General features: G+C 39.2%; 1 protein-coding gene across 1 annotated transcript in view; it reads right to left on the bottom strand.

Annotated features, from left to right (window-relative positions):
- Window positions 1-2,645: 2,645 nt before the first annotated feature.
- SPRY3 (sprouty RTK signaling antagonist 3) overlaps window positions 2,646-27,980 on the bottom strand; it is a 160,809-nt gene continuing 135,474 nt past the window's right edge. Inside the window, exons 2-3 of the mRNA XM_054471742.2 lie at window positions 16,938-17,109; window positions 2,646-11,357 (exon numbers count right to left, since the gene is read on the bottom strand). Of these exons, the coding sequence (XP_054327717.1) occupies window positions 10,382-11,248 (867 nt within the window). The 5' untranslated portion in view covers window positions 11,249-11,357; window positions 16,938-17,109 and the 3' untranslated portion in view covers window positions 2,646-10,381. The remainder of the gene's footprint in view (window positions 11,358-16,937; window positions 17,110-27,980) is intronic.

Below are 27,980 nucleotides of genomic sequence, written 5' to 3'. Positions count from 1 at the left end.
ATCATCATTTACTGAGGTGAGGGAAAACTGAATGACATAGAAATCAAGATTTATCTGTTAAATATGTTGTTTTATATTATTATTAAGCTTGTAGGTAGAGATTTTAAGTGAGCAGTCTGGAATTCAGGGGAGAGATTGGGCTAGAGCTATAAATTTTGGAGTTGTGAGTACATAAATGGTGTTTAAATCCAGGATACTAGATGAGATCACCACAAGAGTGAGTGTAGATGGAGAAGAGGACTAAGAACTGAAACTTCAGGCACACTAATATTTACAGTTCAGGAAAATGAGGAAGAACTATCAAAGGGCTTGGAGAGGGAGCGATCAATGAGGTGAGAGGAGAATCAGCAGAGTGTGGTGTGCTGTAAGCCAAATAAAGAATATATTTCAATATGGACCGCCTTTTTGTTCAGGCCATGCGGCAGTAACTACATGCAGGTGTAGCTTGATGCTACCTCATTCAGTTTTATCTCATACTATTGCTTCCTGCTGTGGGGCTTCTCTGCCACCACCATGTGGATCACTTGAAGGACCCTGCTCAGTGATTCCAAATCATGTGCCAACTTGCAAGTGTCAGTGAGTAAACACCCTCTAGGATTACACTTAATTAATGGGAGATGAGATTTGATAGAAAAACACTCTCCTCTTCTATGTCTGGTGGAAAATTCTAGGGCGCATTCTACATGGCTCCTTAGAGAGTCCTCAGTGGGAATAATCTTCAGGGGGAATAATCCTCAGTTGCCTATAGTAGTAAACAGATCAATAACATGCCCTTGGATTGATGTTCCTTCCTTTCCTGGCTCACCTTTCTCAGTCCCTTCTCCTGTTTTCTGAATCACTTCCCTCAAATAAACTAACCACATGCAGCTCATTGTTTCAGGTGGGGGGAGCTGTTAATGTAGACGGCACAATGGAGTGGTACAAATGCTAGTGATAAACTGAGTAAGATGACTGAGAATTGACCATTGGATTTAGCAAGGTAGGATCATTGGCGACATTGAAAAGAGCTATTTTGGTGGAGGGTTGGTTTAAAAGCTTGGCTAGAGTGAGTTCAAAAGAAAAGGCTATTTTCCCATTGATGTATTGCAAGGTCATAGGATGGGAGTGGAGGCATGGAGGAGGTGGGGTATTGGAGGTGTGATGAGAGAGAAGTGTGAAGCAGTCCTTTCAAAGAGTTGATTTGAAAATAAACTGAAGAGAGAAATAAAGTAGAAATACCCGGTGGTACTAAGGGCACGCTTGAATGTACCGTTTTGTGTTTTTCTCCAATCACATTCATCTGTTTAGATGAAAATGTGGAACAAGTGATTTTATTTAAGGTTCAGATTTTGTCAGGCAAGTATGCTAGAGGGAGAGAGGGAATGTAATCTGGGTAACAAGGGAGGTCAGAGTTTGGGTGTATGATGGATAATAAACAATTGGGGATTAAACATCATATTAAAAATTATATACAAGTCATGTCAAGATATGCTTTCAGAGTGTAAGGAGGCACTATTAATAAATTAGAACTATTAATAAATTAGAACTGTTAGAAACAGGTATTATCTGAGACAGTCCTGGGCAAATCGGGACGTATTATAATCCTATTAATGTAGCCATTTTTATACTGAAAAGGAGATTGCAGTAGTTAAGAGCACAAAATCTTTAGAGTCATGGTTCCTGGGTTCAAAACCAGGCACAGAAAAAGCTAACTTGCTAAAGGTGGCTTAACACATGGTGGAGCCAGCTACAATCCTTTAGATGAAACCCATCAAGCATCGTTCCCTGCATTGCACACTCTCTTGTGTATTATCTATATCTTCTGATTCTAAATTCAGTGCTGCTTTTGGACTTTAGGTATGCTCTAGCCTCTTATGCAGTAATTACTCTTTATTCTCCTTCTTGGCTTCAGTCTCCATTCTGTTTATCTGGAGTGCTCTTGAAATAGATTTCAGTTTCAACTATTAACGCCTACCACAACCAAATTTGACCCTTCCTTCAGAACTACAGATTGAGTCTGATGTTTCATTCTGTTCACCTGCACTTTATGCAGCTCATACCTAGGCTATTGTGTTAATTGTTGCGAGGCAAAGTACAAGAACTTCTTCGGCAGTGTAATTACTAGCAAGGAGCTCTTTGGGTCTATATTTTCTAGGAAATCATAGGCCCCTATATGGCCTCTAAACAACCCAATTTTTCCTGAACATAGGTCATCACCTCTTAATTACCTGAAAGGAAACCCCTGCCTGAGATGAATCTGATTTATAAATATTTGTCATTATACTTTTAGGCCTCTTGATTTACACGAATTCATTGTCTCTCTACCCTCCCCTTAAAAGGGAGATATTTCAAGATGAAATGAGAATATATTTACCAAATAGATTTTTAAAACTTACTTGTAATGTGACATATAGAATTACCTAGTTTAATCATGGCATGTTTTACATTTTTTAGTATGGTTCAAATAAGAAGACAAAGAAGTGCTTTATTAAATACATATATTTTTGTATTTAAAAATAACTTTCAAATAAATACTTAAAAATCATTGGCAAAAATGACTGATGAATTAGGAATGTATATTATAATTTCAAAATAAGGAAGACATAAGAGGCTCATTTTATAAATGGTACAGAATTTTATTTTTAACAAATAAACAAGTAGCCGGATGTATGACTCCTAGGGGAGTAGAAGTGGCCCTCTCTGGAAATTCATAATATCCAGGATGGATAGGATGGGATTGGATATGGATATCCTGTTCTGGGGCTCTGGAGTTCAAGAAATGTGTTTCTTGTGGTTACAGATTATTCTGGGAGTACTAGATCCTCAAATAATCTATTTCCTCAGATGCGCCAAGTCAGAAAGCCCCTTTCCTCCATTCTGGCTTCTACAAAAGAAGCTCCTCCTAGTGGGCAACCCTCCCCCTTGGCTTTCCATGGGTACTGCCTTTCAGAAGAGACATCCTTTTTTGACCTTCTCCCTTCAACCAGGACCAGCCTTGGGAATGGGATCTACAAGTTCCATAGAAACCCTGGGCTAGTTCAGTACTAAGGCCGTGTTGTGGTTGACTGAGTATAAGAAATCCAGATATCCCATTGCTTTTATATTCTTCTTGATCCCTATTCCAGCAAGGGCAAGAGAAAAATGTATGACCTCTTTCCTCAACTGCTGATTTTGATTGTCACTGAGGCCAACCTCAGTTTAAAGGCACATACGACCTACACAAGTGTTCAATCTTGTTACATGCTATCAGGTAGACACAATACCCAAATGAGTGACTAAAATAAAAACAACTTTTATTATGTTGTTTTAGAGACTCAGCCCCACATATATGTTATACATTAATTCCCTTGCATTTGTATAGAACCTTGTACATTAAGAAAAATGCTTCTGCTTTAATGATTCTCACACACTCTCTAGGCTTTATTACGTTCATTTTACAGATGAGAAAAGCAAAGGCTCAGAGGAGGAATGGGGTAGAGATAGAAGCAGTGTAATATAAAGACAAGAATTCTGGCCTAGGAGTCTGCAGACCTGGATTCTTATCCTGACTTTGTCACTAACTCACTGTGTGGTTATGAGTAAGTCACTTTCCCTCTCTTAGCCTCACTATCTGCATTTAAGGAATAAAGTGAGTGAATTTTCTCAAATCTGTTTGCATATTATAATCATCTGGGAACTTTAAAAATCCATTCCTCAACACCTCCAAAGATTCTGATTTAATTGGTCTCAGGGTACTGTGATTTCCACAACACCACTTTGACTCAGAAAAAACCAATCCAGGGAAACCACAAATCCAGTCTGGTATTTCTCTGTGAAGGAGAGAAACCTTGTCATTTGATATAAGATCTAAGTACTATGGAGCATGTCCTAGAAGGGAGTTTGAAAGGCAGATAGTGTTAGTGGCATATTCTAACTTTGAACCTCTAGGAGAGAGGCCAAGTCTCCATCCATCTCTCTCTCGCTCTCTCTCTTTCTCTCTCTCTCTTTCTTTCTTCTGCTGTCTCCCTTTCTCCTCCCCCCGACCCCATAGAATCATTCCAGATGAAGAGCTATAGGAGTTTGGAAAAGAAGAGTGTTGATATCAAGGACAAAATAGAGTTCAAGGTACAACTGAACCAAGTAGTTAGTAAATGGTGTTTTAGGTGAGAGAAACACACTGATTATAGAGCTTTTTTCTTTCACATACCTCATTTTCTTAACCTTTGTTTTTCTTTCTGGATCCACATTTACTATTACTTCCCATTACTTTTTTCTTTCTTTCTTTCAATATGGTTTATGTATTAAGAAAGGCCTGGGGCCTTCTCCTCTTTGGGAGGCCTTCACCTCCATTGGAAGGGGACCATTAAGAAAAAAATTCACAGAGTAGAGTTGTTTAAGCCAACTAATCTCTAGTGTAAAAATGAGTATTCCCCAAACTAATTCTGTTAAGCCTTGGTGTGTGAATCCCCATCCAAGGACACATGATTTTCTATCCAAGACTATAAAGCTGAATATCAGAGTCTTTTGGAAACTTCATATAAATAATTTTCTATATAAAGAAATGCATATATGAATAACTAAATAATTGGTAGACATTAAAAAAATGAGTGTCCCTTTCCTTGCAGTTTCTTTGTAGTGTTTCTTTTTGTTATCAGAGTGGTAAGACTTTGAAGATGAGGATTAAAGTACTTTAGGCCTTAGGACATAGGTTCAAAATGACTCTTCAGGGTTCACATATGGTCAACCCCATCTTGTTACAGTAAGAGAACATACCTGTGGCTTGATGTTAAAGCCTCATGTTAATAAAGCTAGGGTATTTGCCTACATTACCACTTCTGTTTTCAGCAGTTTAGTTAGTTCTTCAAGGACCTGGAAGCTTCCAGAGCCTCGACATCTCTGTCTTTTACCATCAGAGACATGACTATTACCTGGTATGGTCAAAAGGATTGCCAGGTTAGTTTGGGAATGACAACGTGTGAGTTATAATTACCCTCTTCTTTTTCAGGAGATTGGCCAACAAATACATATGGGAGCAAACATATATAACTTGGATTGTAATGACAGCAAGATTGCTAACAATAGTCAGTGTCATTCCCAAAATGTCTTTCCTTATTTTGTCCATCCTGGCCTTTAACAGGAGCAACATTGGTAGTGTCATGATCTTATCTTTGAGAGTGAAAATAAGGATATGGGCCTAAACTAGGATAAAGGGACCAAGAATTTCAGTCCTACAAAATCTTATCAAACCTTCAGTCAAAGGTCCAAATGGGGCACTAATGCTTTTGCTTTATGTGACAATGATCTATAGGACACAGGGAATTCACACATATGTGAATAAAAGGTAGCATAATTCTTAGAATGTGTCTGTGTCATAATTAGTGGCTGAAATATTTTTTAAAAAGCCAGCCAACCAACTCATTGCTTTATTTTCATGTTACAGAATACCTTGTTTAGCCATTTTTTCCCCAGCATTTATTGACTTGACCAGTTTTCCTGCTATTATGCTCATGGAACCTAAAAGAACATATGTGCATTCACATACATATTTTGACTTAGACATGCTTTTTGATTTCGATAATATGAAATTCCTTTTTATATTAAGAAGAAAGATATTTTGAGAGTTTGTTACTCCTTTAATTAAACAGGAAATTAATTTCCATATAAAAAGAAGCCCTTTAAAGCAAGCTAGAGAATAAATAGGTTCAGGAAGGCAAACATAGTACAGTTCTAAGAGCCACAATAAAGCTTTATTTACTTTAAAGGTGGTAGGTTATCTCTAACTTCGAAGGAATGTGATTAAAGACATAAGGTAAAAGCACCACCCTAGTGTAGCACTTTAAATTTAATCTCCCTATATTCATATAATTGCCTTACTGTTTATAGTGGAGCTACAATCCTTCCCATTATTGCTGAAGCATGAAATGCCAAGGTACATATTTAAGTGCCCACCACGCACTACCCAAAAGTGTAGAAGGGTTAATATCACATGGGAAAGAATTTGACTAATGAGATGAGAGCTAGCAGATGAATTCACCTCCTTTCCTCTACCAGGTGGGCTGTATGGAGATGTAGTAGTTTCATATGGTCTGTCATAAAAAATTGCGAAATTAGCTTGCCAAGGAATAGACTGTGGCCAACTCATTGACATGCTTTTTCTTTGTTCTTCTTTCTTCCCTCCCTCATTAACCCTTTCCTTACTCATACTACCCTGGATCGTACATAGCTTTTGCTTCAAACTCTATTTTTTAAGAAACTGAGGCTAAGATACCTGGAAATTAGGAACTCTGGCATGAAGTCATAATTCCACTCAATTTTCAGAACTGTGTGACTTTGGACAGGTTATTTTCCCTCTCTGTGCATCCCTTTCTCTAGCTATAAAATGTTGACATTGGACTAGATGTTCTTTAAGGGTCCTTTGGCCAAGTTAAAGGATTCAGTGTGAAGGAGCTGTTGGTAAAATGTGTTATACGGACCAGTGGTCATCAGTGGTTTGCTTACATTTGAATCAGAAGAGTGCTCTCAATATAATCAATAAGGTTGAATGTTAACAGCTCTAACAAATCTTAAGCTCCAAAAATAGTCTCAGTTATACTTTGTTCAAAAAAAAATTGAATTAGTTTTCCCTGGCCAATAAAGATAAGGCTAATAAACTCTTACCCTCTTTGGCACAAGTGAAAATACTCCATTAATAGCTCTACATCATAAGCTAAGAAATGGTAACTGGCTGCAAGCATGTCTTCAAAGGGAATAGTGGAAAAGTTTGTAATGTCACCATTTTGGGAGCAAGACAGCTAATATATGATGCCTGTAACTATTGCTTTACTCTTAACATAGCAACATACTTATTGTAACTCCTAGGTTGCAGGTGGACCAGAGTTAGGGAAAGAATTATTCACCATTTGAGGCTTGTTACTCCAGAATGGTTTACATTGTGCTCCAGCCTTTTATATCTGACTCTGGAGCATGGACCTGGGAGTCAGACACCCTGGGTTCAAATCTTAGCTCTACTGTTTACAATTGTTACCTTTTGGCAAGTCACTTAACTTCTCTGTGCTTCAGTTTTCTCATCTGTAAAATAGAGATTGGAATGATACCTATGTTATAGAATTGTGAGGAATGAATGAGCTAATATAAATAATATGCTAAAAATAGTGCTTAACATATAGTAAGCACTATGTAAGTATTCACTATATTTATTATTGCTATTATGATTAGGGAAGATGGGCTGGAACCACAGGAAAACTCTTGGCTGATGCCATATGAAATGTATCAAGGAACCAATATGTGGAAGGCAGTAGAGTTAGGGGCCAACAGATGATTTAACTGCAAAAAAATGCTAAGCAGGAAACACCCTCTAAATATCCCTGTTTATACAGGACATGACACAAAGTAGAAAAATAATGAAAACAGAGCCTCCCTGCAGGATTTAGAGTTCTTTCGTATATATTTTAAATATACATGTGCAATACATTAAAATATATAGAGATGTGTGAATATATATTTACATTATATATATATATATATATATATATATATATAATCACAGAAGGGATACATATGCACACTCACTCACACGTCCATGCGCATACCCCAACAGGACCCATCTATACGTAAAGCAGATGCAGTCCATATCAGGCCAACTTGGACACAAGTGAAAGCCCTGACTCAACAGCAGATTGCAGATTGCAACTGTATTTGAGTAACCCTTCAATTTCTTCTACCAAGTGTAAGGCCATTTAGAAACACACTGAGAAAGGCTCCTCTGGGTATATGGCAGAACCCAGGGCCCCTCTGGCAGTGCACAATTTGCCTGAGTTAGGACTGCAAGATTGGGATATCAAGGAGCTATCAAGGAGGAGGGGCTCGTGTTATTTTGGGGCCTGAAACTAATAAGCAAACATCCGTAGAATAATTTAGCTCCAGGAACAATGCACTAGTGTCAGAGAATCCCTAGATAACTGAGCTCTAAGCACATTTCAGGCAGAAGCAGAGAAGTGTGTGTTGCTACTCATCACCATCCGGCTTGACCCAGAGAACTGGGCAGAGCTTTTCAGGGTAGATAAGTGTAAAGTACAATCAAGCAGACTTGTAAGATTAAAAAGTTACTTAAAATTGAAGGATCTGAAAGCAACATAAGAGGTTACAGGTATTGGTTTGGGTTTATAAATGTTCCAAGAAGCCTAACCTTATATATGGCACCATTTGCAGCAATATCATTAACATTATTAATAATCATCATAACATATTTATATATACAAAAATAGAGCAAAGCAATTCTAGAAGAGGAGGTGTAAGTGAAGGTGTGGGGCTCTGGCAGCCCAAATGTCAGTACACTTCAGGAAGATTCAGAACCAACAAAAAGTGAGTGGCACATATTTCTGTAATATGTATCCAACAAAGGGACATGGATGTCCCCCTTCCCCCGTGTACGACTATACACTTCTCCACCCTGCAACACACATCCATGCACACTCTGAAAGAGATGATCTATAAAGTTAGAGTCTGGAGGTCTTAAACTAAGTTGGAGCACCTTGATTTCAAGCAAGTGCCCTCAATCTCTGAATTTGTCAGTGAATTTTGGATTCACTTATAGAGGGAAACTGTATAATTCTTGTGTCTTTTAGCAGCAGTCTTTAGGAGCCTGCCATCATCACTGCAGCTTTTTCCCATTGAAGGGGGTTCACAGCACAGGCTCTCTGTATTTTTTAAGAGAGAAGTCAGTTCTCTAAATTATACATCTTTCTTCTCAGTTTTTCACTGTTGCTGAAATTTAAGTTCTCAGGCAGCTGCCATTGCAGACAAAGCCAGGAGCAAGCACAGTGTGTGCAGCAAAGAGTAGATGCAATGGCGAAGATACAGCTTGGTTAGGGCTTCTTTAAGCTTTTCTTTTCCACACTTGAGCTTCTACAAGGTGACAGAGCCAAAGGTGATGTCCACTGGGGGCAGCCTCAACACCTGATAGTTAATTAGCTACCCACCATGCACTGGAGAAAGGCCACCACACTAACTTGGCATGGTTCCTGAAAAGTAATTGAATGGGAATGGCTTTCTGTCACTGTTAATAGAGCCCTAGGAAAAAGTCCCATGACTCAATGTGGTACAGGGGTAAGAATACTGAACTAGGAGTCAGAAGGCCTATATTCCAGTCTCAATTCTGCTGTTAACTCAGTGTGTGGCCTTGGGGGCAAGTCCCTTCCTATCTCCAGGCCTCAGTTTTCCCATCTGTAAAATAAGGGCATTGAACTAGATTAATAGTTAAGATTCCTTCCAGCTCTAACGTTTTATGACTTTTTATGTCCATTATTAATGCCTGAGCCATGCAGTCTCAGGGAAGTTAGCTTCTACGAGAGAACATATTTCTGTATCCTTTGCTTTGTTCATTTAGCTATAAAGCACGTCTGCCTTTGGCACTTGGGTCAGACATACAAAGTTATGAGCATCCTGATTTACTATCCTACTCAGCATGCTAGTGGAATCTGTCAGTACTATGAGTTGATTATTGAGAAAGGGAGAAAAACTCCAACTAGTTAAACCTGGAAATATAAGATAACTTCGCCCCATGTGCTCACAAACAGGTGAGAGTGGTTGTGAGCACACACACACATCGGGATACACACTATTGCTAGTGATCAGTTCATTACAGTAATCCATTTCCCTTAATAAAAATTAGTAAATAGTATAGCATAGCAAAGTTTGGCGTCTAAGGAAACATCTATGGAAAAACAGCACTTTTGGACATGTTAGAGAAAGAGGGACAGGTAGAGAGAGACAAATATAGATCAAATGAGACAGAAATACAGGCAGAGAAAGGATCAGTCTGAAAAAGGAGGGGAGAAGGAGAAAGGGAGGAAGAAAGAGAAAAAGTAAAAGCAGACAGGGTGAGAATGAAGGGGAAAGGAATACAGAACAGAATAATGAAAGAGGAGAGAGGAATAAAGAAGAGAAGGGCAGTAACAGGGAGAAGGGGTCATATTCCCTGGAAGGTTGAACGCTGTTCCACATGTACCTGTGAAAACCATCTTAGAAGAAAGCTTCCAAAGGCACAGCAGAAAACAGAGTGACGATCAGAGCCTGCATCGAGAGGTATTACACTGGGGAGCCCCTAAACCTCCACGTTGCTGGCCCTGTCAGTCCTCAGTGTTCAAACCTCATACCCATATATCACCTGAATTTGCTATGACAGCCATAAGGGCTGAGCTGGCAGGGTGTAAAGACTGAAGAGGAGTGGGATAGATACTGCGAGAAAGAACAAGGCATCCTGCACCAGGATGTACTTGGTCATTCCCCTGACACTGCAGGAACAAAAGAGGAGAGGCCCTAACTTTGGCTAGTTTATCACTCCTCCCCCTCTCCAAAGATGAGGCCTATGCTTTACTGATGGGGGCTAGAAGGAGAAAAGCTCTGGATCCACCTTGTTGGAAGGTCATACAGACTTTTCCTGGGCCTTGGGGAAGGGTGCACTACCAGAAGAGATCTTTCTGCACACAGTGTTGGTGTGCCTCTTGCAGCGGCAGCCTGGTCGCCGGAGGCTATCATAGCCCTGTTGGCACAGATGGAGGCATCCACGGGTAGGCAGGTAGCAGCACAGGCAGGGTAGGAAGAGGGAGATGAGGCTCATGGCTGCCCAGCGGATGAAGCAAGAACTAGGCCCACAAGAGCAGGGCTCATCAGCACAGTTGTCTTCATCATCAGTGGAGCAGTGGTAGAAGAGGCCCTTGACACAGCAAAGACAAGTGCCATAATCGAGGAGGCTCTCAGCAGAGCAAAGGCAACGCTGGTTGCACAGCCAGCAGGAGGGGAGAGGGCGAGCTGCTGTGCAGGGGACACACTTGCAGCGCCCACACTCCTCACAGATGAAGAGGTGCTCACTAGGGTGCCCTGCAGATTGCTCAGCTTCTCCCTTCAGAGCACCATCAGCCTTTGGGTGGACCCCTGCTCCAGGTTGGGTTCGGATGATGGATTGGCCTGAAGGTGAGGGTGTAATGCTGGCCAAGAGCCTTTGATCAGAGGCAGTGGTGCTATGGGACATTGAGCTGGCAATGCTAGATTGGCTCAGATGCTGAGGCAAGGGCTGCAGTTGATGGCACTGGCTGAGACTGCGGGGGAGAGAAGTAGGCATGGTAGCCAGAGACCAGTCAGACTTGTGGGTTTGCACAATGAGGGAAGGGCTGGAGAGGGCCTGTTTACAGGGGGCTGGAGGCCGTTCCACATAGTCATTGCTAGCATGAGTAGAGCGCAGCTGTTCAATAGGCAGAATTTGTTGAAAATCATCTGTCACCGCAGCATCCATTTTGCCTTGATTTTTTTTTAGCTCTGAGTGGTTTTAAGTCAGGGTGGCACTTATGGTGATAAAGAGGAGCCCTTGTAGTTACATGGATCTCAGGGCACATGAGAAAATCCTAGGAGAGAAGGCATAAAAACAGTAAATGAGAACACACAGGCATAAGTACTTTGCAAGAAACCAACAAAGCTCAGGCCCTATCACCACCGCTACCTTCAATTACTTTACAGTAATCTTCATGCTATACCTTTATTCTGTAATTAACCTCACTTACTTCTTTATAGGCAAATCTGATCATCCCCCCAGACTATAAAGAAGTTTGGGAACAAATATCAGATAGTTGATTCTTTTTGTATTCCATCAAATGTCTCGTTTCATAGGAGCAGCTAGCTCATTCAGGTATTTGCTAGCAGAGACATCCAAGCCTTGGGCATCAGAATTCTAATACAAATGGAACCTAATATTAAATGCAAAGGCTATTTTCTGAAGCAACGCTGAAGGAAAAGAGAAAGCCTCAAAAGTCTCCCATGAGAAGTTGCTCATATATATATATATATAACCAATCAAAATTATCTTTCCAGTGTGAATTTGTGATAAGCAGAAATAAACAGATAAGAAAGGACATTATTTGATTCAGTGAATACAGGCAAGGAGAATGCAATAAAGGCAGAGATACAGCAAACACACAGAGGGTAGGAATTAAGCTGTCTGCAGTGTGGTAGGAATAAAAAAGGCTTCCCAAGAGCATAAGGAAGCCAAGACTAATCATCTTGCAGTTCTCTTCACCTTACTGGCTGCTTTAACTTACTAAGGAAGTGATTCTTTTTAAATGGAATGGAGGCTCCAGAATCAAACTTTTGTACACGTGGGAGTAATACTGGGGATCAAGGAACTATAGAAGACAAGTCCTGAATTATTTCAAAAATCATCTGTAATTATACCTATTACTATCCTAAGTCAACTCCATATTGATGGGACTTACCAAGCAGAATCTGCTTGGACTTCTTTTCTCTATCACTACCTTACACAATAAACTGACTTTCTTAAAGGAAAGTGACATTCTTATACCATATTTAAGCTAAGTTGAGTGTCTAGAAAGCATATGCTTGCATTTCCATTGTACTACAGTCAGGAAGAGGTGGTTGGTCATTCCCTGAAGGATTTTACCAAGCCTAGAACTGATAATGATGATCATGGGGAAAATACTGTACAAATAGTAGACTGCTGTATCACACCACCTAGAAGACTGAAGAGTCAAAAAGGTGTACATGAAGAAACCTAAACACAAATCCAGGAAACATCCTGGAGGCATTAGGACGTAGCAAAACACTAGCATGAATAAAGTATATATTTGAGATCCATCAGATTTCAGGCCTTCTCAAAATAGATCAATTACTCACACTACTGTATGTGATGGATAGCTTGAATGAGTAATAGAAATGAACAAGTGAGAGAGGATGGTGCTTGATTAGGTTTCCATAAGCAAGCAAACATGACACTGAAATGGGCCCAAAGCTCAATAACAGGAAAAACAAGGATGCAGTTCATAAAGGACTCAGTGGCTGATAATATGACCAGATTCAGTTGACTTTTGAGGCTATATCCTCATGCAAACCTGATTAGCTGAATTTACATCTGTTCATTATTTGAAAAGATTCAATTTGGTTACAAATAACCTTTTTGGCATATCACATCAAAGAACCAGTCTGACAAAAATTTCACTTTTTAACTAGTTGTTTTGGTGTTAAATAAACGCAGCATAAGAGAATGCAAATAAATATTATGGAAACTCTCAGACTCAAATATTTATGTCACTTTTGTCAAATCACTTGCTTTCTTTGGGCCTCAGTTTCACTACCTTTTGAAACTGAAGGATATGTGACATGAACAAGGTGATCTTGAAGGACCTTGAGCCATTATGGTCTGTATTTCTTTCTATAACTACACAATTTTCTAAAATATTTCTTTTCATCCGTATCTTCTACATCTTCAAGTCCTTGAGGGTAAGGTGGGCAATGTGCCCTTATTTATTTGGGCATTCAAAAGCAAAATGTATGTTTCCTTTATTTACTTGCACTCAAAGGCTCATGCAACCTGCCACCTCTACCTTTGCTGTATCTTTATAGATTCATAGTCTCAGCATTGGAAAGGAACTGGCAGCTTTCATGTAGACACCCAAATAAAAAAGGACACATTGTTCATTTGGCTTGGAAGGTATGTAGATGTAGGAACTTGGGACTGGGAAGAGTCTTTTGACAAATTTATGAGAAATAGATTTATGTCCCATTGATCAGCTAAAGAATATGTAGAGCCCTGCAAGTCCTTTGTACTGTAAGAACAATAATATACATGCTGAATGCGGTTTAGACTAATTGATTTCCCAAAGGAAACTAGATTCAAAACATATTGAAAATTCCAGGAAGCAATAATTTAAAGGAAGGTATACAAGGTCTCAAAGTTACAGGAGATAAACAGGTGAGATTCCAAAGACAGGATTCTAGGGATGTCACTAGGTACCTCAGGGACATGCCCAGAAGGTTGAAAGCTAATCTGGGAGGAATCTAGGTCATAATATAAATGACTCAGAAACAATAATGAGAATTATGTTCAAAGGGGATCCTGTCTGGGGAGCAGAAGGGTACATGGTGTTTAGGTTGAAAAGCTGTATTTCAATATTGATTAGATTTCTGCAAGACTGATAAATTGAGATGCTTGGTTGGATGATTAAAAGAAGCTGTGGGCATTATTTCAGTCTGAAATAATGATGCATTGTCTTGCCTACAAGTAAGGGAACTGACAGGATGAACTTAGAAGGTTTCTTCCTGCTCTGTAGAATCTTTTATTCAAATGGACTGTGGGATCTAATGTGGGAGACCTGCAGTAAGTGGACAGTAGGACCTGAATAAAATCAGAGTGTTGAGTAGGATTTAAGGATTGAATGACAATAAATTGTTTGCCATTCTGGACATGCTGAATCTGATCTGGCTAACAGGATGAACTGAAATAGATACTGTACAGGAAGGTAAGAGGGAAAAATATGTTGAGAAAGGAACAGGCAAGACACTGCTGTAGCACATAGGCTAGATGAAAAACTACCACTAAATGAATGTTTATGATTCAGAAATCCACCCACTAAAGAGCCATTCATTGTGAGCAGCAACAGTTAAGAAACTGTGCAGTTGGCCAATTCCATAGTCTATCAAATGAGAGAGAGAGAGAGAGAGAATGTACACATCACATATTATTAAATAAGAGCAAAGGTGATTACAGGTCTTGGCTGTACATTGATGAGATCTAGTGATTTTTGTCACGTAGTGCCCCTGCAGTAATGAATGATGCATTGTAAACCCACTCCCATCACAGTCTCTCTGGCCAGGTGCTCATAGCTTTCTAAACAGTTTTTCTGTAGCCCTGAATTTACCATGTTCAACCTGAAAAAAATTTCTTTTCTTATGCCAATTTAGGGACTAGAAAGCTAAGCCCACTCAAGAAATGCTAATGTTTGTTAATGAAAGAAAATGTATTTTCTCCCTGGAACCTAAAATCTGCCATGTTGAGAATAAAGTTGAAAACTTTCCTATCTAAAGCCCTTCTATGCTAACACCGTAAGACAGTTCTGATTTCTGTGGTAAATCCTTTCTGATACAGTATGACTCAATGTTGATTTCAAAGAAGAGTGGGGAAGAGGAGACCCTGGCTCTTGTTTTCTCCCACTCTCATGGGTTCAATGCTGTTTTGTACCCTACTGTGTAACGGCTCTTAGGTGTGTTGCTTTTTTCTATGCTCTGCTGTTATATACACTCCTTCTCAGAATAACTGAAAGCAAACATAGGGGGAATTTCTGCTTTGGCTTTATATGTTTTCTTAGTTCTACTGTTCCAAAGTCTGCTCTCTAAAAATCCCTCTCTGTGCAAAAAGCATTTGCATCTCTATCAAAGCACTCCCCCCTTACAAATACCAAGTTGTATATAGTTTACATTACTAACCTCTCTGCCACTGACTGGGCCTCCCTCCTACCGCATACATCTTGTTGGAGCTGCCAGGTTCTCACCACATTTAACTCTTAACTTGTCACTTTGCTACCCTAGTCCTATTCATTACTTTAATGGTTTCATTAAGACTCATAGCAGTTTATTTCAAACCAGGGAGTCTTGCAGTTTTAAGACCTTGAATTTTAAAAGATATAGGTCTTTTAGTGATGAATGATACAGGGAAAAGTTGTAATACCAAATGAATTCACATACTTCTAATCCTGAGGAAAATTCTAAGAAGCAGCTGGTTGTTCACCTAAGAAGCAGGAATTTTTTTTTAAAACTCAAATCCTTTTATATGACACAAGAAATTTAAGTTCTAGTCCTAATGCTAGCTCTACTTTGCTGTGTGGCTGTAGGCAAATGACCTCCGTTCTGGTCCTCAGTTTCTTCATTTGCAAAATAAAAGGAGGGTTTTCAAAGGCCTTTCTTGTCCAGATGCTCTAAATTTTATGTTGGGTTTGTTGGTTGCATTTCTCTGTTTCAAAAGTCTTTAAGGAAGAATTAGTCTCCTTTCCTTTAGGTTCTTTACTTCCTCACTACTCAACTCCTCAACTCTTAATAAATATCTTCAAATCTAAGTCACTCAGATCACTATCTAGACTGTTTCACAGCTAGAGAGACCTAAAAACAGAACACAAAGAGACAAATATATAGAATGTTATAGTAATGTCTTTGTATATGTTTGTTTAGAGGCAAGGAGAGCAAGACCAATATTTCACTGTGGATAAACGGCTAGCCTGTGCCTTATTTGTATTTATGAATGCAGCCGACTCTTTGGGAACATGATTTAACACCTGGTATATCCAAATTCATGTGATAACACATCATGATACAGTGAGGTTTTAATATTCCCAGAAAAGCAACAATAGTTTCCATTTCAAAATAGATTTTCTGCTTAAGAGTTCAAGGTCTGTTTTCTGTTCATCCAACTTGGTTTGCAGAATGAAGAGGTGAAGAATGATAATTATAATTAGCTTCATGGAAGTGAGTGTGCAGTAAACCATTGCCCTAGGTCCTATCAAATGCCTATTGGCTAACTAGACATGCTCACAGGTTCTCACTTTTGACAAAATTTCCATATGCCACACAGAGACATGTGCACACGTACCCAGGCACGGATCCAGAGATTTCTAAATCACTGCTCTGACTCGATGTAAGTGGGGGGTTATGCCGTGTCAGCTTGCGCCATGTCTACCCAGGGCAAGGTGATGTGATGAAATCTGAACGATGCACAGCCCAGACTTGTGAGCCAATAGCAGGCTAGCCCCATGCTGACAGGATGCCCGCTGGGCAGCCAGACTGGCCTTAGCACGGGCTCTTTCTCTGTTCTCAGCTTGGGTGGTTAGGCTGCGTTTTGAGGGGTTTAGGCAAGTACCAAAATGCATTTAAAGGTTAACAGGCTAGAAATTAAATTGACATTCTCCTACAAAAATATTATTTGGAAGTTCTATTTGGATTTACACATTTCCAATGTGGATAGTTTTCTGCAAGAGCTGATTTATTTAAATATAATTTAAAGGGTTTTCATTTTATTTTATCCATGCGCTTGCGCGCGCGCACACACGCACACACAGAGACAGCACAGGATGGCTGGAATGAATGGCAATCTGTGCATTGCATAGAAAGAATTCTGGGTTTTTAAAGAGCTAATTTCTATGGCTTACCTTGAGGAAAGGGTTTATCCATGCTGAGAAAAGCAGAAGAACTAATGCCCCATCTGGCTCAAAGGATCTCTTCTCAGTCTTCAGGTTTCTCCACCTCTCTTCGGAAAGTCTGAATGAAAACTCCTTCACTGGCAGGCAGTGGAGCCAGAAACAGAGATAGTTCTGTCTTGTTCTTTGACACAGCAGAGAAAACACAAAACAAAACAAAACAAAACAAAACAAAAAAAATGGGGGAGGGGGCGAGTCAAACCTGTAGTGGCATATACTTTGTATAGATTTTACAGGCAGATCTAAATCTTGATGGACGTATTTCCCAAAGAAAGCTCAGCAGGGTAAGTTGTTCACCTCCTCCTCTTTCTCCTCCTCCTCCTCTTTCTCCTCCTCCTCCGCCTCTTTCTCCTCCCCCTTCTCCTCCTCCTCCTGTTTCTTTTCCCCCTCCTCCTCCAGTATTTTCCTTCCCCTCCTCTTGCCCTCCCCTTTCCCTCCTCCCCTTCTTCCTCCTTTACCTCCTCCCCCTCCTTCTCTTTTGCCTCCGCCTCCGCCTCCACCTTGGCCTCCCTCTCCTCCAATCTGACAGATGAACCGAAGCAGCAGAAACTGCAGTTGTAGACACAGGGTATCTCAACGGAGCAATAGATACCGCCAGTGTGTGATTATTTATATGGCTCAGGGTGTGTTGGTATATAATCTGCAGTGGGGGCAGGGAATGAGGTTGCAGTGTGTTCAGCTTAGCTGTTTTGTGAATGTAGATGATTTCTGGAGGTCTTGTGAATGGGTTATAGGGGAGGATGGGAAAGAAGGGATTTATTGCTCCTTGTTATAATTTCTTTCTCTCCCCCCTCCCCCCGCCGTGTCGTTTGCTTTCCCGGAGCTGTAGCTCTTAATGCTTGCCTAAGTGGCGTCATCCAGATGAAATTGAATCGACCCATTAAAACTCCCCATAGGAATCTCTGTATCCGGTCCCTGGGTAATGACTGAAACAAAATTTAAAGGAACGTGGGGGTGGGGTGGAGAGTAACAATTTTAAGGAGGTCTCATTTAAATGTCTTTGCCAATCACATTTCTACCAATCTACTCAGCCTGTGCCGAGTGATTGCAGCTTCAATAAGATGAAGAGAAAGAGCTTCTCCTTTGTTTAAGGGTTCCTCCCACCTCTTTTCCTCATGTGTTCCCACTTTTTCAGCCCTAATGATTGTCCATCCATTGCCACTGGGAAACCATTACCCAACCTACTTTCCCTTTAGCATGGCATGCATTCAACAACAAATATTTATTAAGTGCCTTCCTTTGTGCTAGGTGTTGTGGATTCAATAAGGAAGACAGACAGGATTCCTGCCTTCATGGAGCCTCCCTGGGACTGAAAATAAAGCAGCCTTGGACATTTTCTCTTAAAGCCAAGGACAAAGCTTTCTGTAAATTACCCTCACTCCACTATTTAATTCAATAGGAAAGGATCTTTCTTCTGGGCATCCAGACAGAAGCACTTGGATGACAGCAAGCTTTATATTTAAAATAAAGGAGATCTGATTTCAAGTCCTATTTCAATGGACAAGTGTCAGGAGCTTGGCCATCAACATTCTTAGGATGCTTTGGTTACCTCATCTATAAAATTGAGATGGTAAATGGTGACAGTTCAGAGTAAAACAAACTGTGAGTCAGGAAACTGAGATTCTTAATCTTATTCTGACTCCTTGTGTGACCTTAGCAATTTACTTCCCCTCTAGAGTGTCAATTTTTACATTAACATGAGGGGATCTGATTAGGTAATTGCTAACGTCCTTTCTACCTCTGACACTCTGTCATTTACCCTCTCTCAGATGTGTTAAGAAGACAAAAGAAATCATGAGATTAAAAAAAGTACGGTTGTGTGGGTCTGCATGCTCCTGTGTGTATGTATGTGTTTAAGGTGCTGCAAACAGTTGTGATGACATGTATGTATGTATATGTGTGTGTGTGCATGCGTGCATGCCTGTGTATGTGCGTGTGTGTAATTTCTAAACAAATCCAGCTCTCTTTTCCCATTTGGAATTTCTAGTCAAGAGATTTTCCTATGTAAATTCTCTTTTGTGGTTCACACGTTTTCTTTACTCTTAACATTGGTTTGAGCTTATCAAGATCATGAAAACCCTTAAAGCTAAACTGTAGGTTCATCTACAGAAGAAAATATACTTGCTGATATATTTTTTCACCCACTTATTCAACAAATATTTATTGCACATTAACTATGTGTCAAGCACTGTACTAACTAGATTCAGGTCAAATAGATCACGGTTCAAATTTTTGCTCCTCATCCTGGGAGCTACCTCACTTTAGGCAATTCAGTTCATCTCTCTGGCATATAGCAAGCACCCCATGAATAGTAGCTATGAATACTAAGAAATCGTTCTTGCTCTAATGTAACCCATAGGAGAGGTAAGAGATGATTTCAATTTGAAGCCCTTTTATTTTTTAAAGTCTAGCTTTAAAGTTGAATAGCTGGGTTGCCTAATTCCTTTCCCTCCTTTACTCTGTGGGCCTATATTAAGGCAACAATGAAAACAATTGTGATTATTCAACCTTCTTACCTCTTAGGATGATACCCATGACAAAAAAAGTTAAATTGATGATCATTTATTCATTCAACCATGCCTGCTATGGACCACTCACTAAAGGCTAGTAATTCAACAGCTAGATTTCCTGCGCTCCTGGAATTGACATTCAAGTGAGCAGGGTGACATGTTTACTCTTTGCCAGGTGCTGTTCTATGAATTTCACATGCTTTAACCTATTTAATTCTCACAACAAACCTATGAGGTATATTAATGAATTATACTGATTTTTAAAATGAGAAACCAAGGTCCAAAGACCTTAAGTAACTTGTCCAAGGTTACACAGTTGGTAATTTGCAGATCTAGGATTTTAACTCAGGCTGACTCACTCCAGAGCTTGTACTTTTAACCACTATACCACAGCATCCAACCATCTGCAAATCCCTTCAGGGATTTTTGTTCTAACTTTTAAAAATTATTTGGTAAATGCTATGGTCTGAATATTTGTGTCTCTCCAAAATTGCTGTGTTGAAACGCATCCACCAATATGATAATATTAGGAGGTGGGGCCTTTGGGAGGTGATTAAATAATGTACGTGGAGCCCTCATGAATGGGATTAGTTCTCTTATAAAAGAGGCCCCGAAGACCTGCCTTGACACTTCCATCATGTGAGGACACAGCGAGAAGGTGCTGTCTATGAGGAAGTCAGACTCCCCCAGACACCAGTAACACCTTAATCTTGGACTTCCCAGCCTTTACAACTGTAAGAAATACATTTCTGTTGTTTATAAGTTATCTAGTCAAAGGTATTTTGTTACAGTAGCCCAATAAGACTAAGATAATATTCCTGAATATTCTATAGGCCTAGCAGTCACTTATTGCAGGAAAAGCCTTGCCTAATCACCTCTCTCTTCAAAAGACCAGTTTAGAACAGATTTGTCCTCTTCTTTGTGCTCCAGAGGCCCTCTTTGTGCTTACCATCATTGCAGAATTTATCACCCTTTATTATAATTGTCTGTCTCCCAATTTAGACAGTGATCTCTTTGAGAGCAGATATAATATTTATTATATTTGTCTTCACTGCCACATCCCCAAGGCCTACCATACTGATCACTAAATTAATACTTATTGAATGAATGGATAACCAATTTTTGGAAATCTACATGAATATCTTTATTTGTTCTTTAAGCTGTTTTGTTTCTAAAAGACAATTCGAAGTTCCATGATTTTTAATAGGCTATCACTATAGTACAATTATATACAGAAATTTGATGTTGAGACATTACAAAACTCACTATGTATTGCCAGACAACTTCTTTTACAAACTTGTTAGATTCTTGTAGCAGTGCACTTCAGAAAATTTGTTTTCTTAGCTCCTTAGTTAATGGTGTACTCTTCAGAAAACATATTTTGACAGATTCATTGAGTTGTCCAAGATCATACAGCTAGTAAGTGGCAGCATTGGGCCTAGTAGTGAACACAGGTCTCCTGTTTCCCAATCCAATGCCTTCTTTCTCTTTTTAAGGCACCTTGCTGACATTAATTCAATTCCAGTTGAATTTGGATATATTGTCTCAGCACAGATCAACACATCTATTTCTGAAAGCCATTGATTTTCAATAAATAAGTAACCTTGAAGGACACCAGAAAAGTCACTCTGCCTTGGAAATAGCTTCTTTACTAAGTCTGTTTTAGAAATCTCTGAGTTATGATTTTGTAATGAATAAAATACATTTTCCACGCTTTGTAGTAACTGGTTGTTCAGATCATTTCTGATATGACAGTTAACTCAAAAACATATTGAAAGAAGGGAGAGTATATCTAACAGAGCATACTGAAAAAGAGACTAGGGCATGGGTGAAAGTGATGAAGGAGTTACAAATGTTGAAATAAATTAGATAGGTAAGGATTCAAAGAGGAATTGAGATCTGGGCAGAAAATGAATAACCATATATAATTCACATGAAGGGTACATGTGGAAAGCTGGATTGGTAGCAATGTGCATGGAGTCTGCGAAGAGTGAAACATTCAAACTGTCTTATGTAAGAGGTATATTGAAGAGAGGATTGGAATATATAGTGTTGGAGAATAACTCGAATGACAGGCAATTTAGACTTAATGCTCTGGGAATTAGAAATAAATTTTAGAACAAAAGAATAAAATATGAAAATAAGCCACATTTAAGAAAGATACATTGGGCTTGATATATAGGAGTAGGGAGATACTAGAGTCAGGTCAGCCAAATTGGAGTATTTTGGAGTAATCTAAACAGAAAATGATAAGGGCCTGGTTAGGGAATTGACAGTGAGAATGGGAAGTAAGGATGAGATGTTTTCAGTTGAATATGGTAATGGCAATGATACCATTGCATACTGAGAAGTTGGAAGGGGTAGGTCAGTTTAAAGGAATAAATATATGATATTAGAGTTGTAAAGAACTTTGGTTGGGGTATGATTAATCCTGTCACCCAGGTAGTAAGCAGGCTACCCAATTAGTTTTTCAAGTCTTTATCCTTTCCCTCCCTCCCTCCCTCCTCTAGCAGTCCCCAGTGTCTGTTGTTACCATCTTTATGTCCATAAGTACCCAGTGTTAAGCTCCCACTTATAAGTGAGAACATGAGGGTTTTTTTTTTGTTGTTCCTGTATTATTTCACTTAGGAAAATGGCCTCCAGCTGCATCCGTGTTGCAGCAAAGAACATGATTTTGTTCTTTTTTTGTGGCTGCATAATATTCCATGGTGTACCATATTTTCTTTATCCAATCCACTGCTGATGGGCACCCAGGTTGATTGATTCCATGTCTTTGCCATTGTGAATAGTGCTGCAAAGAACATATGAGTGCATGTGTCTTTCTGGTAGAATGATTTATTTTCCTCTGGATATATACCCAATAATAGGATTGCTGGGTTGAATGGTGGTTCTGTTTTAAGTTTTTTTTGAGAAACCTCCAAACTGCTTTCTACAGTGGTTGAACTAACTTATATTTATATTCCCACTAACAGTGTATAAGCATACTCTTCTATCTGCAGCCTTGCCAACATCTGTTGATTTTTGACTTCTTAATAATAGCCATTTGGACTGGTGTGAGACCAACCTCAATTATAAAATTGTATTCAAAACCACAAGCTACCTGCTCATCCTGATTTCTCTTTTATTTGAGATGACATCACAAATGCTTTAGTTACACAAGTTTGAAACTTTATCATCTATTTAACCTTTCTCTCTGTTAGCCCCCATTCATAAATGAATCAGGTATTATTGTTTCTTCCTCCAAATAGTCCAAAGACTACATCAAATATTATTTTCTCTACAATATAATTCATTGTCTCATCATCCAGAAATACCTCTGAACTCTCATGACAATGTAGTTATACTTCTCTTATGGTATTTATCACTTTTTAATTTGTACCGTAGTAACTTATGTATATGTCTTATCTTTCGAACTAGAATTAGCTCCTTGAAGATTCATATATGACCCCTTCAAGGTACTGTTTACTGTGATTTTCATAAGATAAACTCTTGTTGAGAAAAACCAGGAAATACCAAGTTAGTGGCAGAGCCAGGAGTAGAATCCAAGTCTCCTGACACTTGGTCTAGTATTCTTTTCACTATACCATAAATAGGGAAGATAATGAGATCTTTGAGTTATTCTTCAGAAGTGTTGAATTTGAGGTAAAGATGAGATGTTTTCAAGTAGGAATATTTGGTACAAAGTTAGAGATATGGTACTAGAATTTGAGTGATAAGACAGGAGAGGAACTTGAGGAATTTTAAGGCTTGTTAACATGAAAGAGATGATTGGAGTTTTGAAAATGGATGAAATTGCTGAGGTAGAGGAAAGGGAGAGTGAAAAGGACTGTGTTACCATGTGGAACAGTTAGAGAGCAAAAGGATAAAGAAGAATCATATAGCCAACAAACATGAAAAAATGCTCCATATCACTAATCAGAAAAATGCAAATCAAAACCACAATGAGATACCATCTCACACCAGTCAGAATGGCTACTATTAAAAAGTAAAAAAAAAAAAAAAAAAAAAAAAATAGGTGCTGGCAAGGCTGCAAAGAAAAGGGAACACTTATGCACTGTTGTTGAGAATGTAAATTAGTTCAACTACTGTGGAAAGCAGTTTGGAGATTTCTCAAAAAGCTTAAAATAGAACTACCATTCGACCCAGCAATCCCACTACTGGGTATATAACCAAAGGAAAATAAATTGTTCTACCAAAAAGACACATGCATGTGCCTGTTCATCACAGTACTATTCACAATAGCAAAGACATGGAATCAACCTAGGTGCTCATCAGTGGTAGACTGGATAAAGAAAATAAGGCACATATACACCATGGAATACTATGCAGCTATGAAAAAGAACAAAATCTGTTTTTTTTTTGTTTTTTTGGGTTTTTTTGGCAGCAACATGGATGCAGCTGGAAGCCATTATCCTGAGCAAATTAAATCAGTAACACAGAACCATATACCTCATGTTCTCACTTATAAGCGGGAGATAAACATTTGGTGGACAGAAAGATGGGAACAACAGACACTAGGGACTCCAAAAGAGAGGAGGCAGATAGGAGGACAAGAGCTGAAAAACTACATATTGGGCACTACGCTCACTACCTAGGTGATAGGATCAATCATACCCCAAACCTCAGCATCACGCAATATACCAATGCGACAAACCTGCACATATTTAATGACTTATATGGGATGTTAGTAGTTCCATTTACTGAGATATGGAGGAAATATAAGAAAGCTTTGGGTACATTGGGTTTCAGGTGCCCAGGTAATGTCTAGATGGTAATATAGGCAATATTATACATGGGTTCTGAGCTTAGAAGAGGATCTGGATCAGGAATAGAAACATGGACATCAGTAGGGTACATATTTAAGCCATGTGAATGGATCACCCTAGCCAGCGAGAGTGTGTAAAATGTTACAGTGATAGAAAGGTAGAGGTTGAAACCTTGGAGAGCACCTATATTTAAGGAGTTCGCAGGAACAAAGCCCATAAAATATACTGAGAAGGAATAGGAAGAAAGCTGGCAGGAGAATCATGTGTGTGGTACCTGGAAGCCGAGGAAGTAGAATATTTGAAGTTAAGAATGATTAACTATTAATTCCAACAGAGTGGTCATATGAGATACATAAAGTATCTACTGGATTTGGCAATTTGGAGATTACTAGTAAATTCGGTGGAGGTGCGTGTTTCTTTTTAGAGTGTGATTCTCAGGCAGGGCTGCACATCAGAATTATATATGGAACTTTATCAAGCTACATACTCCTAAACCTTGCCTCCAGAGATTTTTTTATTCAGAGATCTTGAGTGAGACCCAGAGAAGCTGCATTTTCAAAAAGTCCCAAATGATCCTTGGATGTATCATGCTTTCTCTCACCTCCAGACCATTACAAGCATTATTCTCCTTGCCTGGGGTGATGGAAAATACCAAATCTACATCTCTGGCTCGGACCTCTAGCTGAACTCTAGACCCACATATCCAACTACCTATCAGACAGCTGTACTCGTTATCTTCCTTTCTCCATCAAACATGACAAAGGGTGAGGATAATTGCTATTTTATATATGATGGTTATGGAAAGTCTCCCTCACTAAGTGACATTTGAGGTGAGTCTCAAAGTGAGGGAGCAAGCCATCCAGCTATATGGGGAAGGCTTCTCCCACAGAGAAGAAACAGTAAGTGCAAATCCCTGAGGCCAGAATGTACTTGATGTGTTCTAGGAGGAGCAAAGAGATCAGCACGCCTATGCCTAGAGTGGGAAGGGTGAGGGAAGATTAGTAGCAAATGAAACCAGAGAGGTAGCAGAGGGTTACATCACGTGGAGTCTTGCAGACCATGTTAAATATTTTGCATTTTACTCAGGGTGGGCTGAGAAGATATTGTAGGGTTTTGTGCAGAGGAATGATAGAATATGACTTATGATTTTAAAAAGATCTCTCTGGCTGCCCTGTAGAGTATATATTCAGAAGAAGGGTTTATGTTGGAAGCAGGAAAACAATTAGGGAGCTATCGCAGCTGTCTAGATGAGAGAGTGGTAATAGTGGAAGTGATGAATTAAAGTTAGAAGTTAGAATTCTAGTTATATTTTGTTCCATCAAAATACCCATTTTCTAGTTTTTTTTCCTCATTCAGTGAAAGGCGTCACCTACATTTTCCCAACACAACATATGTTGTTTGTATTTGTGTGTGTGTGTATCTAAATGTACCTGTAAGTCTCCGTGTCTTGTAAAGGAGCAGTAGATGGCATTGTACCTATGAACACAATTATATTTATTCCTATTGGAAAAGGAAAACTTTCTCCTCATTTCCATCCTCCGCCACATGCATTCTGTTTTTGATGGTTCAAATCATGAATTCTCTGTCTTTTCCTAATGTATCCTAACCTGAGCATATCTGCATGCCCTATGTGAGTTCCCTAAGTCACACAAGCATGACATCTCCATAGAGAACTTACCTCTATGACACCTATCGGATGTTTCAAATAAATCTTTATATACGGCCTGTCATACTTCTGACTAGGTCCCTGTGTCTACAGTGCTATGCCAGATGTGTACCATGGATGTGGTGAATATTGCATTAAGCACCTGGCCACATGGTGTTTAGATTCTGGTATTAACTTAGCAGGATACTTCCCTGCTCCACATACACACCAACGTATACTTCACTTTTCTCAGCTGTATAACTTATTTTCTCATTAATCAGAAGTTTTAAAACTTAGGAATGGGACAAGGAGACAAAGTGGGGCAAGTCCTTGTGAATGTCAGAAACTCTGAGGTAGCTGATATGACCATGTTCCACTCTCCTCTATAAGGGAGGCCAGCATGCTGCAGGTGACAACAGTGCAGAGGATTGCTTTCAGTTCTGGGAGCAGTTTATTTTCACAACTGACATCCCACCCAGTACTAAATATAGCCAATCTCTTCCTTTCAAACAAGGGTTTCTTTTCTGTTAAACTTCAATAAAGCTCTTAGCTCTATATTACAAGGTCTCCCCCAACCATCCTACCTTCATGAACTTTATTCTTGTTATGCTTTCTCTCCCCAGCCACCTACTTTCCTCTCCCTGGCCTCTTTGGTTTCTCCCCCTTCTAACTTTCTTCTCTTTTCTATTTGTCTTCTCTGCTTTCTTGGAGTCTTTCACTATCTCCCTCTGGCACTTTCTTCTTCATGCCCCCAACTTTTAAAAAGGGAATCCCTTAGGAACACTCTCTCCAACAAGCCAAGAAAATGCAGATGCCCAAAGGCTAAAAATAAGATACTTTGTTTGCTTATTTTAAAATCTTCCCAGGCTGGAGACAGATCTCCTTATATGCCAACTGGTTGACATGTAATATTAATGACATCCTTGCATTTATTGAGCATTTACAGTGTATTGTTTCAGGTATTTTATATACATAATCTCACAAAAATCCTCTAAGGAAGGTGCTAAAATAACCCACATTTTAGAATGGGGCAACTGAGGCCAAGAGAGGTAAAGGTATTTTTAGGCAAAACAGCAAATATATAGCATAAATGAGATTTGAACCCAAGCAGTTTAACTCCAGAGCCCATACCCTCAACTCCCATGCCACACTACTTCTCTACATTAGGGTTAATGTCTATTCTATGCCTTCTAAATAAAGAGGGAGTAGTTACAGGGGAAGGAAGACTGAAGATTGGGAAGCATCTAAAATAGCTCTGAGCTGATAAAGAAGATTAACTTTTGCTTTTAATAAAGTAAAATGTGAAGAAATTTAAAGACATCGGGGTAAAAGATTAAACTGGGATGTGTTCACTTTCACTTTTTACTGCAAGTTTTGAATTAGAATTCTGAGATTTAGGCACTAGTAATCTCATTACTCTCCAGTCAGACTATGTGACTTCACCAGGACTCAAACAATTTTTACAATTTTTGTAGATATATTGCAAATTCTGCACTGTTATAGGGGCAAATGGTAGAGTGGTTACATCCATACAATGGATTACTACTCAACAATACAAATGACTTATTTTTTCCACTGCTGTTACCCAACAGCCTGCAGGGTGTGTGTGTGTGTGTGTGTGTGTGTGTGTGTGTGTGTGTGTGCGCGCGCGCGCGTGTGTATGCACACAAAATTATTTTTGCAATTATATATATATATTTGTAACAAACATCCACAGCAAATTCTCTATTTAAAATACACACGCACACACACACACACACACACACACACACATAAAAGTTCAGCTACATGGCAATATACAAGATTAATCAATATACAAAAGTAAGTTGTATATCTATATACTAGCAATAAACCACGTGAAAATGCAATTAAGAAAACAACTCCATTTACAATAGCACCTAAAAGAATAAAATAGGAATACATTTAACAAAAAAATACAAGACATACACTGAAAACTACAGAACATTGTTGTAAGAAGTTAAAGCAGACCTATATAAATGGAAAGACACTCCATATTCATAGATTGAAAGATTTAATATTGTTAAGATGGAAATACTCTCCAAAGTGATCTACA

The sequence above is a fragment of the Pongo pygmaeus genome, chromosome X, assembly GCF_028885625.2.
Source record: "Pongo pygmaeus isolate AG05252 chromosome X, NHGRI_mPonPyg2-v2.0_pri, whole genome shotgun sequence".
NCBI lineage: Eukaryota > Metazoa > Chordata > Mammalia > Primates > Hominidae > Pongo > Pongo pygmaeus.
Note: the sequence above shows the minus strand (reverse complement) of the source record. Positions and strands in the feature narration are given on the sequence as shown.